The sequence below is a fragment of the Lottia gigantea genome, assembly GCF_000327385.1.
Source record: "Lottia gigantea unplaced genomic scaffold LOTGIsca_192, whole genome shotgun sequence".
Taxonomy (NCBI): domain Eukaryota; kingdom Metazoa; phylum Mollusca; class Gastropoda; family Lottiidae; genus Lottia; species Lottia gigantea.
In genome coordinates, this window is record NW_008708367.1 from 37,055 (window position 1) to 54,663 (window position 17,609).

A 17,609-nucleotide genomic window follows, 5' to 3' on the forward strand; every position below is an offset into this window, starting at 1 on the left:
TGTGGCTTAAAGATGGGTTTCCTTATTTTTTAGTGTCAAATTAACCAAACTGTATATCATTTATTCTTAATCATATCATCATGTTCTTATTGCATATAATTAAGAGTTTTAACCAATCATAAATGTCCATGTATGTACCGTCTAGATAAAAAAAAAGACATTTTGACCATTTTGATCGGTCACTCATTTGAATTCTGCTGGCAATTCTCTTCTAATTTTGCTAATTATGTATTTATTATGGACATGTGAGACAAACTGGTATTTTTCCAAGTCATTAAAACACCTCTACTTTCTATTCATATAAGTATTAGCATTTTCATAAATAAAAATAAGGGAACCCATCTTTAATATTCATACATTGACGTTTACAGACTTTCGTGATTAAATAAAGAAAAGATTCCCTGATCATATTGACCTATTCAATATGTTAAAAATCAATCTAAAATGTTATTCGGATCAGGAAATTGAAGAAATGTCCATCGTCATGAATATTTGAGAATTATATTTGCATAAAAATTATCAGAATAGGCTGTGACTTGATGGTTTATAATATGGCACCGTAATGTTGATTTATCATGTAAAAAATTAACAGATTTTCACGAGGAAACATTCCTTCATTAATATTCGCAAAATTATATTTGCCATAAAATAAACAAAACAGTTTCTGATATTTTCATGCTGTTTGAATATTCGGAAGTTATATTTGTATAAAAATTAACAAAACAGATACTGGCTTGATGCATAACAGATTAATTCAATTCAGAATCATTCAAAAATTATGTTTGCGGAGAAATTAACAGATTAAATTTGTCTTGTTACATGACATTGCATTACCCTGGAGTAAATTTATAAAATTATATTTACATAAGAATTATTGTAAAAGAAAAATGGACATCAAATTGAGGAGAGAAATATTGACCAATGAAATTATCAGAAAATTCCCAAGATATGATGTTAACCCTCAGAAAATAACGGACTAAAAAAGGAATGAATATTTACAGAGAAAATACGTGGAAATTAATCAGTTTATTTTCAGATCTTAATAATAATTGTAATTAATGTGAACTAGGTTGCCAAAATGATGAGATCAACAAATGAAGAATTAAAAATTTCTGTTTAATATTTTAGATGTGCTGTTAGTTAATAATAAGTTTGGTGATATTAGTGTAAAAACAGGTAAAAACTTGTTAAAACAGTTTCAAAATTCTATGATACCCAAACTCATTTGATATCTGGTCATTATGAATACAGTTGATAATTGTTGACTTTATTAAAAGTAATTACAGTTTGGCCTATAATTGTCTTAAATTGTGTGAAAATTAGTAAAGAGCTTGTCAAATATTATACCAATTACCACCCATTACAAGTAGTTCTTCAGGGGCACAGATTAATTAAACAATCAGCCCCGGGGGGTGAATTCTTATCAACACCCTCTTACTACTAACATTCAACCATTTTGTTTTTGAACTTGGGTTAATTTACCTCAGGGTCTATTTATTGTGACATCATCAAAACAACCCCCTGTCAGTCATTGGATAAACATTTCACGGTGCTGTATTGATTCAAGCAAACCCAATTACATATTATATAATACTACTTACTGTACAAATAACCTTTCACTACTGTAGGGGCTGACTCACAGCAGACTCTGGGGGGGGGGGGAGGCCTGTTTCTCAAAAACATCTTAAAATAAGAACTTGTAATAAGTGTAGAATCTTTCATTTAGAAATTCTATACTAACGACAAAAAATTGATTAAAATATATTTTGAGAAACAGAGTCCTGATTTTCAGTGTTTGACTCAGGTGTAAACTTCTCAAAACTTTACTTCAACAGGTTTTAATGAAAATTCTCAAAAACTGGCGACCCAAAAATTGGTCGAAGCAACTTCCATAAAAATAGACATTCTATGTCTGGCCCTAAACCCATTTCTGAACATCACGTCTGAACATCACGTCTGAACATCACGTATGAGGACATGGGTAGGATCAGATCGTGGATTTGGATATTATTATGTGTCAAGATTTTGAATAAACTGACCCAAAGTCCTTTGAATCAGGAACATTTGTTAGAGGTCATGTTCTGACACTGTGAATAAACACATCCATTGTCATGAACACCATTAAAGTTACATAATTTACTCTATAAGCTGTGTTCTATTCACTGTTCACTTCCTAATTTCAATGGGACAATTGAACATACAGGTGTTGAGACTTAAAAGTTCGTCTTTGTCTGTTTAAAGTTTTAAATTTTATGCAAGATTTATCTATGTATTTTTGACCAAAGAAAGGTGTACAAAACAAATTTCTTAAAAACTACCCAAGAAATTGTAAATTATATTGTTATTTTTATAGATTTTTTCACCAGTTGTATTTTACAGATAGGATATATCAGTTAAAATGAACCATTAACCCAAAGTAAGAATAAAATACTCACATACCATGTTCTTTCGATGGATTTATTAGAATGAAGTTTACGAGAAGGTAGCCCTTATAATATAAGGAATCAAGAAATATGAAATCCCAAATACTCCAACGATCCGCATTCCAAAACAAACCTAAATTCCAAAATAACATTTTGGCAATATATTGATAACAGTTAATGAAAATCATAGCCAAATTATCCAGGCGTTTTATAATTATATTATATAGAAAGTTTTATAACAGATACTCTGTTATAGAAGCACTGGCCTAGGTCACAAGTAGGGACTCGGGATTTCAGTATTGGGATACATCAATTTGTTTCAGTATTGGGATACATCAATTTGTTTCAGTATTGGGATACATCAATTTGTTTCAGTATTGGGATACATCAATTTGTTTCAGTATTGGGATACATCAATTTGTTTCAGTATTGGGATACATCAATTTGTTTCAGTATTGGGATACATCAATTTGTTTCAGTATTGGGATACATCAATTTGTTTCAGTATTGGGATACATCAATTTGTTTCAGTATTGGGATACATCAATTTGTTTCAGTATTGGGATACATCAATTTGTTTCAGTATTGGGATACATTAATTTGATAAGTTTCGCTAGTGTAATATTGAAAGAATCCAAGTTATTTTAATGATGTTTTATTGTCCACAGATTATTGTTAGTCTCTAATTAGAATTTTAATCAGATTCTGGTACATGGGTTTAAAATGTGACAATATAACTTCAATCTGTGTTGATCATCAACTATAATAGATCTGACACTTGCTCAATAAACATTCCTGTTGACTGTGTACATATTATCACAGCAGGTTACTATTCTTCAAAGTGGAAATACATTAAAAGTTTATTGTAAGGAGATTTTGAAGATACAGGTTCAAACAGTTCATTTAACACCTTTCAGGGAATTTTTCTTTTTAGCTGAAAATGACCCCGAGGTTTAAAACTTTTAAATTTAATGAAATGTAAGAAATTTTAATTGGATTCAAGGTCAAAGGGTAAGGAGTAAAATTAGATATTTGAGATTTGCTATGTAAATATCTAGAGCTCATCTTAGTGTGTTTCTGATACACAATCTTCATCAGTACAGGTAATGATGGAAATGTCGGTCGACATTCTAAGGTGGGATTTGAACCTCAAAATTTGTCGGAAATGAGTTCTCTGGGCCTTTAATTCTTCAAATTTTCTGAGTACAAATTCTGAGCTCCAGCACCAATTCATTCCTGGTGATGGGATTACGTAATGCAATAATAGTTTTTAAAAACTGGCTTCTGAAATTGTCTACAAATATTCAAATTTTATCCCTAATATTTAAAGATTTTGTTCCATTTTTAGTAAAATTTCAGTGGTATTAAGTAGCCATTTTTAAGGTAGACTGTGGGAAAGACTCCAAATTATTGGTAAGTTATTTTCCAAATTTCAGAAATTTGAAGTCAGTAAGTGAACTCAAAATTTTGGACACAATATTGTCAGATTTCAATTCTGTCCCAAATTACTGTAATTTTCAAAAATTATAGAGATTTCAGAAAATCAGTGATTGCAAAATTTGTGGACCCCATTGTAAGGTGTATTTGTTTGTCCTTGTAGAGGTCAAGACAAAATAAACTGTTAACTTTTCATTTAGATTTAAACAGACTATAATAACCCAATCTCTTTCAACTGACCGAGACTGACTGAATCTGGATTAACTTAAATCTACCTCACAATAAACCTGGATTACTGATGGTGTCGTTCTTTTTGACGCTCGACTCTAAACACGACTGGACATCAGTCATGAAAATCACCAAATTTGGCAAATGTAATAATTTTGAAGAGGTTTTTATCCCATTATGAGTTGGCTGGTTATCTTAAGAAGCTTATCAAGAGGTTTATTTGTGTTTATTTTTAACAGTTGGAATTTTTGTCAGGTAAATGTAAATATAGAACTGTTTAAATGTATATATCATCATTATCACAAACTCTGATTATATCTAAGGACCTTTACCATAGCTACCTGATAAAATACAGTTTTAGTAGAATAACCAGACCCACAAAAGTCTAACTGAAAATATAAATGGTGCAAATCGATGCTATCAGAGTCCCTGATACATATAAAAAGTTTCTAAAAACTTCTTTACAATCATTTTCAAATATTCATCATCTCGGCCATCATGTTTGGTCTCTTACTGAAGTTGAATCATCTACAAATTATAAATAAAGTTATATTCAATATAAATTGTTAATTCAATTAAAAATGGAATATTTTCTCTATCTGTCTACGGATATAGGATCTACTACGACTGAACGACTGACTTGCCCTCGTTAATTAAATCTCGTTATTTCATTATCTTTTTTCATCCAACAGAAATAGATAATTTTAAAAGGCTATCGAACGTATTTTGCATTCATGTATTAACTTGATTAAACCATGTTTCTACTGACACCATGTTTACTCTTTTTGAAACATTTAATGGTACTTCTTTTTGGAAGAGTTCACTATTATACAACTGTTACTCTCGATTTTACCATACTGATGTTGTCTTGCTTGTACAGATTTTTATTTTGAAAATTTGTTTGATATCACAGAGGAGTTTTACAAAGTTCTGTTACTCTTATCAACATAGTTAGGTCTTTATTAACATATTAAATACCATATATAATATAATAAAATAATATCTATCTAGCCCAGTTGACAATGAAATGAAATTTAGCTCTGGTTATGGTTGAGAGAGTTTATAAACCACTGGCCTGCTGAGATAATATATAGAGGTATTATACTGACTTGTCTCTGACTAAATCTTACTTTGTGATACAATGTTAGGAGTAGGGTTAAACTCACTGACTGAATAACAAAATAACTTTATTGTCAAAAAATATCAGATTAGAACAGTCTCAAGTATTTTATTCATCAAGGTCTGATTATCAGAAATATTTTTATTTCTCACAAATTAGGGGATTAAAATTTACCAAAAGTACAGACATTCAGTCGAGCGAATGACGGCTGTGGGTTCAATTCTCGATCGACATGTGACAGTCCGATGAAAAACAGGGTATGCTTACTCTTCTAGACACCTGATTTCACTTTTAATTATGAAATACTTACCCATTTATGATTGATATACTTCCTCATATGAAAAGTTTATTAGCTGCTACCAATGTTTTGCCAATATGTTATTTTGATTTTGGGTTTCACTTAGCAGTTTGAATCATTAGTAGGCCTACTTGGTGTATTTATTATGGAATGATAATTGTTGCTGCGGTGGGTGTGGTTTTTGAGCCAGGGTTTGCTGACTGATTCTAGAGCACCTGTAATATATTAATTTATATATATCCATTTAAATCCAATTTATAAATTGTTACAATGTGAAATGGGCCAGAGAGTTCATTCCAAGAAACTTAAATAAATTTAATAATGTATTAAACAGTAGGGAGTCAACTTGTTAAAAACTTAACTTGAAAAAAACCTGTCTTCTTAAATTATCATCATTGTTAAACAGTTTTATAGAAAATTTGAGTAATTTTGCCTCGTGTTGGTCATAGTCAGTCATTAGGGTTCTTCAAGTTTGTACTCGGACTCAATGTTTTGTTCTGTGGGTCTAATTTCCTTTCAACCAAACAGTATGATAGGTTTCAAACTCTGTAATTATACCACAGGGAACCGAGATGCCTGGTTACTACCTCCACAGGGACTAGAGACAGATGTATAGGAATGTGCACTCAATTAATAAAGGAAACATAACTCCACATATTGACCAAAAAAAAACGTTTAGAAAAGACTTGTATTGTTAATTAATTTAGTTAAAATGAAATTTGAGTTGGTTTTAAAACTTCATTGATATTTTTCCTATACGCTGAAGAATTGCTAGGGTATTGATTTTCAACAGTATTTTTCTTTAAAATAAGAAAATTGTCATAAAAAAGAATGACTAGATAAGGAAATATATTTTTTGTCTAATATTGGTGAGAACAGCTTTGAAATACAATACATGCACTTTGACCTCTTAGTTTATTGATCACCTTTTGAAAAATAATCACTACCCAAGGAAATATTTTTGATATTGGTCCTCTAAAGTATAATAGTTGCAATGAAAGAAGGATCTTTGGGTAATATAATACTTGCTTTGAAAAGGTCCTTGGCATAGACTTTGAAAGACATTTGTGCTGAAGGGGAAATATTTTACAGGAAGAGAGCTGAAGAGCTTTCTAGAGGGAATCGCATGACATGTTGCAATACTAATAGAAATGTAACTTAATTTCTGCATTTATAAACACCCTGGCATTGAATTCCAAAGACAAATTTTCAATATTTGAGAAAATTGTTAAAAGAAGTTCTTGATCAATCTAATAGAATTGAAATTTTAAAGAATTTTAGAAAATCGGTGAATATTTCTTTAAAACTGAAATGTAACACTAAGAAAGTTCCCATTAGGCCTAAATATAATGGCAGTAAAATTTGAATGACATTTTTTCAATACTGTCGTCTGATCAAATTAAGCCTTTTCAAAACCAAGATTGTTATCTTAAAAACTGGTGATGAAAGAATTTTTTATTGTTGACTAAAAAATGGGATAGGAATGACAGAAAGATATTGTTAGATCACATGGTTGACTTTCAGTGAACCAAATTGAGACTGTAATGATCAAAATGTCTCTAATTTTCTACAGAAACCGTGGCACGATTATTGACAATGTCACTAAAACAATTTTAGTTCTAATATCTCCATTCTTGCATTAATAGTTGGAATTGAAATTCAAAATATTGTTAATTCTTTTGCAGACCTGAATTTCAGCCTTGATTTGTGACTGTAAGTAAGTTATGTGGTTTGTAAAGTCAGTGTCTTTGACAGGTGCCCTTGTGATAACTCTAAATTTCCAGTAAAGTAAGATTGTCTATCGAGGGTTTGTACAGTCTGTCAGTGATGTTTTGTAAAGTCACCTCACGTTAATCACTGTAAATTGATGAAGTATTTGACTGAAGACGTCAGCCATGACAGTCCCCTCGGGCAGGAAGTTATTTCCAGCGACGTAGTCAGAAAGATGGAAGACTAGCAACCTGCCGTGTAAAAATTATCTTCTCATTTTCTTTTCTCCTGTCCTTGATAATTATACTCAATTAGTCTCCAATCGTAGATTTCTTCTGCTTAAATATTTCTCTAATGCCTGTGGTTAATTCAGGTATTACGGATGCCTGTGGGTAATTCTTAATTTACAATGTTTAGGTTAATTAACTGCCTAATTAAGTCATCAAATTAGTCAATTTGTAATTTTATACAGTTGTACCTGAGGGGTCTATATCTCAAACATTCCCAGCCACACCTCCATTCACTACTACTACTACTAATTAAAACATCAATATTTGGATTATATTTCTAATAGTGTAAACGCTAGACAAAAGATAGTTATTTCAAACTCTTATGTTTTTAATGAAATTTAGTTATTCATAGTATAATGTGATATATATGTTATATTTAGTCATAATAAAACTTAAAGGGACAGTGTGCCATTTAGGGGGATGATTTGAGTCTTAAATATATGTAAATAGTTTTCAGAAATACTAGAAATGTACGAAAATCACATTATTCCTTTAAATATATCTCTAACTATTATATCTTTTACTCACTGTATCTATATATGTATTTTCTATTTGTCACAGAGTATCTTAAATTGACAAGTCCTCTTGTTAACTTTCAAACACAGATAATTCTGGACAAACATGGCTCAAATTTCGAGGTTGAGCTATGAACACTATTACTGATTAATAGCTAAAAAAAAATCATGTTTCTTTAAGTTAAAATTAACCAATTTATACACCCACAATTCAGTTGACGAACAATTTTGTATCACAAGAGTTTGAGAGTGCATGAATAAAAAATAAGAGGAAACGAAAAGTTCAACTGTCGACAAGTATTGATGCCAGTCTGGACGTCAGGGATTAATCTGTTATGTAAATGAATTCGACGGAAAGAAAGTTGGACAGGTATTAGATGGAATATTTGGCATCTGGATAATTTACAGGAATTAAATTAACAATTTGTGAGTCATAATGAGAGAATCAATATCTATTGACTGAGTTATTCCCCTTGTTCATTTCATCGTCATCACGATCTGTGATAATATTGGACCGGTTATTCTTATAAACATTTTCTACCCTGTCTTACCCTTGACAACTTGTTATATTGTTACCCTTGACAACTTGTTATATTGTTACCCTTGACAACTTGTTATATTGTTACCCTTGACAACTTGTTATATTGTTAACCTTGACAACTTGTTATATTGTTACCCTTGACAACTTGTTATATTGTTACCTTTGACAACTTGTTATATTGTTACCTTTGGAGCACATGGATCAAATTAAAATTTAATTTGATTAAATCAGACAATATGTTCTGTAGGATAGTTGGTCAGCGTTAGTTCGTAAACTTTACATGACAATCAAAGTTCTTTGTGACATCAAACAAATGTTAATAGTGGATTCTTATCTCGGTCAGCATGTGGAAATTTGGTGAAATCATATCAAAATTTGATATGAATATAAAAATCTGCCTTGTAGATCTGGTAATGTTTTACAATGTGTTACAATTTGATTATCATATGATTGTTCATTTTCGTTAATTTTATTATATTAATCGTTCTTGTAATTATTTTTTCTAATTTCCAATGAGAATGCTGGTCTTTTATCTAAAATTACATTGAATTGATGATCAAGCTTTGATCTGGCTGTAATAATTAGAATTGAAATTATAACCAGTGTTTCCGAGTTGAATTTGTCACCCTCGTCGTGGTGTTACAACTAATAATAGATGGGTTATTTTAATAAAAAATGGAGTGTGAATATTCTTAATCAACGAAATGACATTTATTAATTACCAGACGTGAATCAATCGTGACAACTGCGATGTTTCACAGATTACGCTGCGTTACATGCAAGTTATCTGGTGGAAAAACTCACCCCAATTTCTTGACACCAGACGGAGCTCTTTACAAATGAAAATCAAATAAAAAAACCTTTTCAATTCGACTGCGAAGATTGTAAATATTCAATATTTCTATAATTCTCAACACTGCATCTAATTTTACTCCATTAATAATTCAAAAATATTTTCTGTCTTATTTCAACAGACGCAGTCCAAATCAATACATTTTGTTGAAATATTAGCAGGAATATCTCATTTTCTCACCAGTCTTTTGGAGATTTTCTGAACAAATATGGATTTAATAATTCTATGAAGGAACGAACATTGTGTTTTGAATATTAACTCATTAGGGCTTGAATCCAGGAAAGTCATTTCATGTCTAGAAATTATACAATATTGTCAGAAAGAGGAGAAAGAAGCTGGTACTTCTTGTTAAAATAGAAATTAAGATGTTTTTGGTGTTTTACCTAGTCTGTAAATATCTATAGATACAAAAATAGCACAAACTATATATATAAGTTTTAATTAAACATTCCACAAAGACACTGGTCGGGGACTCTGTGGACAGTTCTGTAGATAAAGCACAAGACAAGAAAAGAAAAAAGTTTGGAAAATCCCCATGAAACAAGGCCTGGTTTTTCTGACTACTTTAACTTCAACTGTCAAAATATGTATCTGAGGCTGGAATAGAGGCTGATGTTTTGGACTATCACAGGAAGAATTTAGAATCTGTATATTATTGACTGTTATATCAATGATTCATTGGGATTGTTTCTATGACTAATTGGGAAGTTTCTGTGATAAATGACTGTTTCATAGATTTATGGTCATGTTTTTATCTGAATAAAATAAAATTTTCTTACTTTTACTGATTATTGAAAAGACTATTTTCATGTGTGTCACAAATTGGCAATGCTGGATTTGTTTTATAAGACTATCATATCAGGCATTTTAAAGTTTCTATCAGACTTGACTGGTGAAAATCAAAGACCCTCAACACCTTAAAAAGCTCCAGTATCCTCTAAAACAAGTTTTCAAATTGTTATCCAACAAATTAATACTGTGGTTTTCAAAATTCATTTCAAACTGTCTTCCAATTAACCATTCCTGTTTTTAATTAATTCCTAGAATTATTTTTGGATCTCTGATTTTCAGGAATAATAAATTCTGCAAGAGACAGCCGCCAGGCGTTATTGACTTTTAATTCCGGATTGTGTAATAAAATTTCACACTGCTATTAATTTTATTGTTTTTCACCAATTTTACGATGGTTTTTATGTGTTTTTTGTTTAATTTTGGTTGAAGATCTGTCGTTTATTTCCCAGTCTGCAACTTTCAATTTTGACACTGGTTGTAATAAATCGTAAGAGTGCAATATGCCTTTCATTTAGTCTGTGACTTTTATTGAAAATCTGGTCAGAATAATAACTGTATGGTTAGAATAATAACTGTATGGTTAGAATAATAACTGTATGGTTAGAATAATACCTGTATGGTCAGAATAATAACTGTATGGTTAGAATAATAACTGTATGGTTAGAATAATAACTGTATGGTTAGAATAATAACTGTATGGTTAGAATAATAACTGTAGTTAGAATAAATAATAACTGTATGGTCAGAATAATAACTGTATGGTTAGAATAATAACTGTATGGTTAGAATAATAACTGTATGGTTAGAATAATAACTGTATGGTTAGAATAATAACTGTATGGTTAGAATAAATAATAACTGTATGGTCAGAATAATAACTGTATGGTTAGAATAATAACTGTATGGATTCAAGAAACTTTCCCTTATTGAAATCCTTAGATAATTTGTAATAGTTGTTTGTGATTGTGATGGAATCTTAAATTTTCTGCAAATATTTAAAAAAACAGGCTGAGTTTAAGAACCAATTATGTGATATTTGAGTTAGTAATAACTTGACATTGTGAAGATGAGTAAAAGTATAAGATGAAGTGTGTAATATTGTGGTCAAGGTATAAGATCTTCAGTGACTCTTGATAAAAAAGAAAAGATCCTTGAATATAGTTTTCAACAGAGGATTAAATTTCAACTAATATATGAATTTAAAAAAAACTTGAATCTTTGAATTAAGAATAAATAAAATTATGTCAAATTATTTTGCGAGTATCTTTTAAGCTTGTCTCACCCTTTGTACAAATAGAACGTGCATCAATTCATACAGAGTTTATTCAAAAATTAACATTTTGAGTAGAATTTTGAAGTTAATTCATGATATTTTATTAAAGAAAAGCATAGAAATCTTATATTTTTAAGAAATTGAAAATATGCAGATATTCTGTTATAAATGTAAGTCTGAAGAAAGACTTATGAAATCTTGTAAAATCATAGAATTATTTTTTCAAAGTTGAAGATCTGAAGATGCTCTTTAATGTGTAAATTTTAAAAGCATTTAGATTTATCTGGTTGAAAAACAAGACATTTTTTCCACTTATCTGAAATTTCGAGTTCAATTTGGAAATAACTTTTTGAAGTTGCTGCCAAATTTCTGAAAAAAGTAGAGTATGATATATCAACAACCACTTGTAGATGGTAGGAACGGTTCAGTGAATGAATTTTATGTTTATTCAATGCATGATGGGAAAGATTCTTTACATACAGCACCACCTGTTCAACTCTGTCACGCCACGAATGAAGATTGAGTCAAGAAACGGGTGATGGTTACAAGTGGGTCTGAAACTTTGAAGTCAGATAAAATTCATTGCCTGTAAGATTCTCTAGAAGTACGTTTTACAAAAAATAAAAAAAACACATTGAATGTTGAGGTGCGGGCACACGAGCGGTCTTGGTGGGAGATTTTTGTCGCCGATTAGAGTCTTGAGTAATATTGCGAGTTTCCCAGTGTTTCCATGACAAGATTATCACAACCCCGACAGGATTTATAATATGAGACCGAGACCGCTCGTGTGCCAGCACCTTAAAGGTACCAATTAAAACCATGGTTCATCTGACCAACGTTACGTTACGTTACGTTACTTTCAACTTGTATTTCTAAATTTATCATTTACCCATTTATTGCTGTGAGAGATGACCTGTAACAGGTAGCATCTCCAAATCTTTATTTATCAGTAAAAGTCGTGAAATTTTCAACAATTAATAGACCTGTCAATGACAAGCATGTTCACCATGTTGAATATAAATCATAATTGTCAAAACTGCACCAGAAAACCACAGTATAAAATCAGTTGAAAGGGTGACCTCACATGGTTTTATTTTAGAATTTAATGTTTATTTAAGTTGGTGAACTTTAAATGGTGAATGTTGTAGTCTAGGTCACCAGGGAATAATTTGTTAATACGTGTAGTTTGTGTTCTACATGTGTTTTATTTTATATTCCACAACTCTTTCTGGTTTTTCTCACAAAAACTTGACTTTAGTAAGAGTGAAAACTATTTTTAATGTAAAATTAAATGAGTTGACTTGAAATATTCTGTAGGCTGTAGCTTGAATTTGATCAATTTATGAGAATATTTATGGTGTTTTGTTTTTATTTTGTATTTAATGTTTGTGTGACGAGAAAAATATTTTTAAAACTCCAACACAGATACTCTCATACATTTTAAAATTCCAATATACAATGTTCATATGCAATATATTCTGTGTTATTTTTTATATTTGACACTATGCCCGTCTTCATAAGGTAAATTAAATACAGAAGAGTAGGACGTAAAACTCATTTCATTTCACTTTCTAGTTTCTCAAATTTTTAGACAATTCAATCTCTTAGAAATGGCCACACAAGTTTGAATTCAGAGAGTTCACATATAATATCTTCAGTGCTGTGTTTTTGACATCTAACTTTGGTTCTTTCTAACAAAATTTTGAAAGCCTCAGATATTCATTTCAGGTAAATTTAAGATGGTTCACATGTTATATCCTAACATTCTTTTTAATATATATAGCTTTAATACTGTTAACTTGTAAGTCTTTATAGGTAATATCGAATTATATCCATTCTGTAATAATCTATACAGGGATTATTGGATTAAGATTAAAGATTAATAAGATTAAATGGCTCTATCATATTACTGTACTGTACAGGATTATTTTAAATATATTATATAACATTGGGACTGGTCTTAGTTGGACTGAATTCATTAGTCCAGACTCAGAGCTGAATAGTAGAAAGTAAAACTCTATTTTATTTCGGAGTTGATTGTGTTAACCCTGTTCTCTAGAACCAAGACAGTTTTGAATCTTTTTAACTCTATCCATGTTACCGAATTTTTCTCTTGCAATAAATAAATCTTATAAACAATATATTATTTGGTATGTGGACTCTCTAAAAGGGGTGATAAAACTTAATACCAAATAAGAGAGTTGACAAAACCCATTTAAAAGTTGGACTATGTGTTCACCAACTTCACCAAATATATTCATAACTTAAAACAATTGAATTAAGAGTCAAGAAATTCTGATATTTTGGTAAATGGTCGGCAGGTTCTTAAAGTAGAATTTATTATATTTAGAAAACTTTCTCAAGCCTCATTTGAAAGGTGATATGTGAAGGTGAATTTATGGTGTATTTGGAACTGTTTATCTACCCAGACTGATGGTATTGTTACACGCCAGTTTATCTCCTGTCAGAAAAACGGTTTTTCTTCAGAGCTCTCTAGTCAGTGAAGATAAGAAAGAATAACATTGCGAAGAATGATTTATCGTGTCGGTTTTTCAAATTTGAATCTGGTTGGTATCTCGGTGAACGTTAAAATATACAGTATAATATATATACTCTAAAAGGACCAGTGTTGAAATTTATGTTATACTTTGTGCTAAATTATTTTTTAAACATTTTAAATTTGTTGTTAATTCATTTGAATGTTGTATTTCTTAGATTAGATTTGATCAATTGTTGTGAATTTCAAGGCTTTATAGTTGGTCATTCTGGTCTTTCTACAGCTATAACTCTTAAAGCCTGAACTTTCTCTAACTTGTTGCCTGGCCCATGTTTCACAAAATTATAATCTAGATAATATTCGGGCGTGGCGCCAGGCAAGGTATGATTACTCTTCTGATACCACTTTTCATTATGATATATTTCCTCATTTATAATTGATATAATTCCTCATGTGAACAGTTCATTAGATGCTACCAATGTTTTGCCAAAATAATTTGGATTTCAGGTTTCGTTTTCAGAAGTACTTTATTTATGCATACATACTTTCTATCATTAGAAGAACTCATTTGAAAACATTGTAAATTGAATGCTCCTATATAATATGAACAGATTCTACGTGATATAACTGTATTATGAGATCCTGACTGTTAATGTTTAAACAGTTCTCTCAATATATTTTAATGGTTTAAAACTCAATAAAGATCTCCTTAAATTCCAATATCTAGAAAATATTACAGAAATACCACACTTGAAACCACTACTACAATATCTTTATTCAAATTTTAATTATTTTAGTTTAAATATTATTTTTATATTGTAATAAAACATAATATTAGATTAATACTCCCGATTTTATCGTTTCTCTTCTATTTTTATATTCAATGTTATCGTTATGCAATTTGACACCTCATTATTCGGTATATCGTCATGGTTATCACATATTATAATTGTTGGTATCCATGAGATGAAAAATTATCCTAGATCCACCAAGATATCATCAGTTTATCCCAACATCAGTGCTAAAAAGTAATACTTTTATTTTTATTCAAATGAGGTTATTTAGTTGGCGTGTGGTTTTTATTTTCAATTTAGATAAGATTATATTGTGATACAATGTAGTACATTAGATTTTACAACCTGAATGTTATGCTGTATGGAATTTAAACTGTATAGCTTCAATATAACCGTGTATACAAAATTTTAAACTCATAAAACATGAAAAAATCATAATGCATGAAATTTTAAAAAAGCAGCGCATATCGTGTTATTTTATAGGTAAATTATGAAGTTTGTTAGAAGCACGTAGACCCCTGTCATGTCCAATACCTTACTCAGGTGTAAAAACAGTCGGGCGTTAACCCCAGTTTCTATGCACGTAGTCCTTTTTCAATGCAAACATATTTAGTTTGTGGTAGTGACCCTTTAAATAAATGTACTTTAAAGGGATTATTTAGAAATATTATAAGCAACTTTTGCAATAATAGCGAAAACAGGTTAACCCACAGACATCTGACTGAAAATTGGAATGGTGCAAATGGATGCTATCAGTTTCTCTGATTGATAAGCTTATAAAGTTTAGAAAACCTCTTTATAATCACTTTAACTCAGCCAAATAGAGATTATAAACAATGGCAACTAGTGTTAATTACCAATATGATCATTGACTAAAGGATCCTGTAACACCCTAACACCAGGACCCTGTAACACTCTAACACCAGGACCCTGTAACACTCTAACACCAGGACCCTGTAACACTCTTAACACCAGGACCCTGTAACACTCTTAACACCAGGACCCTGTAACACTCTAACACCAGGACCCTGTAACACTCTAACACCAGGACCCTGTAACACTCTTAACACCAGGACCCTGTAACACTCTTAACACCAGGACCCTGTAACACTCTTAACACCAGGACCCTGTAACACTCTAACACCAGGACCCTGTAACACCCTAACACCAGGACCCTGTAACACTCTAACACCAGGACCCTGTAACACCCTAACACCAGGACCCTGTAACACTCTAACACCAGGACCCTGTAACACCCTAACACCAGGACCCTGTAACACCCTAACACCAGGACCCCGTAACACCCTAACACCAGGACCAAGGGATGAAAAGTGTTCACTCAGTTGTCAGTCTTTTTTTATAAGATAAATATTTGAAAAAATTGGGTCAATTCTCAAATTTAAATCATCATTTATCATGTACTGACTGATGGATTAATTAAAATCAACAAAACTGAATCCTCCATAATTTATTATCCTGTAGAGTTTCTCAGTGGTAGGATTAACCCCAATCAGAGGGATTAGTGGAATAAAGACTCCATGTCCCACATTTCGCTACCCTGCAACTCGACTCAAATTCCATGTTTTTTTATTATTTTATTAGGGATTAGGGACCCCAGGGTTCTACTCGACTTAAAACATGCTTGATGCATTTTCTCTATAGCTTTGTCCAATTTAATTAAAATTCCTTTTAATTTTTCAGAAATTGTATCAAAGTTTGTTTTTTTAGATTTAAAACATCTTGTGGTATGATTTTGCAAGAATTTTTAAATGATCATTTTTGAAAAATAAACTATTTTGACAAGATTAGCTTATACTGTTACAAGAAATAAAAATTTACTGATACCTGAAAGACCTGTGCCAGTGCTTTTGTAATTTTATCCTTTACTCCCAAACACATGAGATTGAAAAATTGGAATGAAGTATATAGAAGCCATAAATGACCCTGATAGACTAAAAAAACCTCTTTACAATTGAATGGGTATATTGCTTTGAAGTATTATATCACCATATTGAATATTAAAATTTTATTGCAAAGATTGAGAAAAGTTGAGAATGAGAATATTAACCCTCTGGAGAAATTCTGACCAAGGTTGTTGATCCTTTATGGTGAAAATATTCACAGGTTGTTGACCAACTTTTTCCTCTATCACCCAGTCTGTTTGAACTAGACTTGACAATGTTGACGTTAATTCGCCGTTCTCATTTTAAAAAGAAAAACATAACGCCTGAGAATAAATAGTTAGACTGCAAGTTATTGGCGCATTGCCAGATTACGCCTGCAGGATATTGGCATGTGGCCAGATTATGCCTGAATGTGACAGACCAATATTTGCCGAATGTCGCAAATAAATTTTGATATTGATACGAAGGTAGATTCAAGATTTGTTTGAGAATTTCAACGGCAAATAAAGATCGATGGAAAAATTCTCGATCAAACATTCCCAATCGTTAATTTCTGGGCAAGGGCAGGTAATTCAGTACAAAACAAATCAATTGTCTTGAAATTCAATGATTTACAAAGTGACATAACAATCAACATAGTAATAATATATTTAGTAGATTGTCAAATCTTCAGATTATGTCAAATTTCTCAAACTCAAGCCATGTTTACAAATTACATGTTTCTATTTAAAATAACGCATGTTAAAATCTAGAGATACGAGTGAAAAGTAAATCTGTGAGGTCCACCGCCAAGTTTAATATCTAATTGTCATATCCTGTCATATATTTCTTCCTACCTCCTTGTTAAACTCTTATCATGTGTCAAGTTTATTTTGGAACCATTGAAATTAATTTTTCTTTAAACAAGTTGTCATTGTTCTCAATATTTTTTGTT

General features: G+C 30.9%; 1 protein-coding gene across 1 annotated transcript; it reads right to left on the reverse strand.

Moving 5' to 3' along the window:
* Nucleotides 1-15,859: 15,859 nt before the first annotated feature.
* Nucleotides 15,860-16,093, reverse strand: LOTGIDRAFT_143051 (hypothetical protein; the record flags this gene model as incomplete). The annotated part of the gene is made up of 1 exon (XM_009052937.1): nucleotides 15,860-16,093. A coding segment is annotated over one exon (234 nt), but the record flags the coding sequence as incomplete, so codon positions are not given.
* Nucleotides 16,094-17,609: the final 1,516 nt, after the last annotated feature.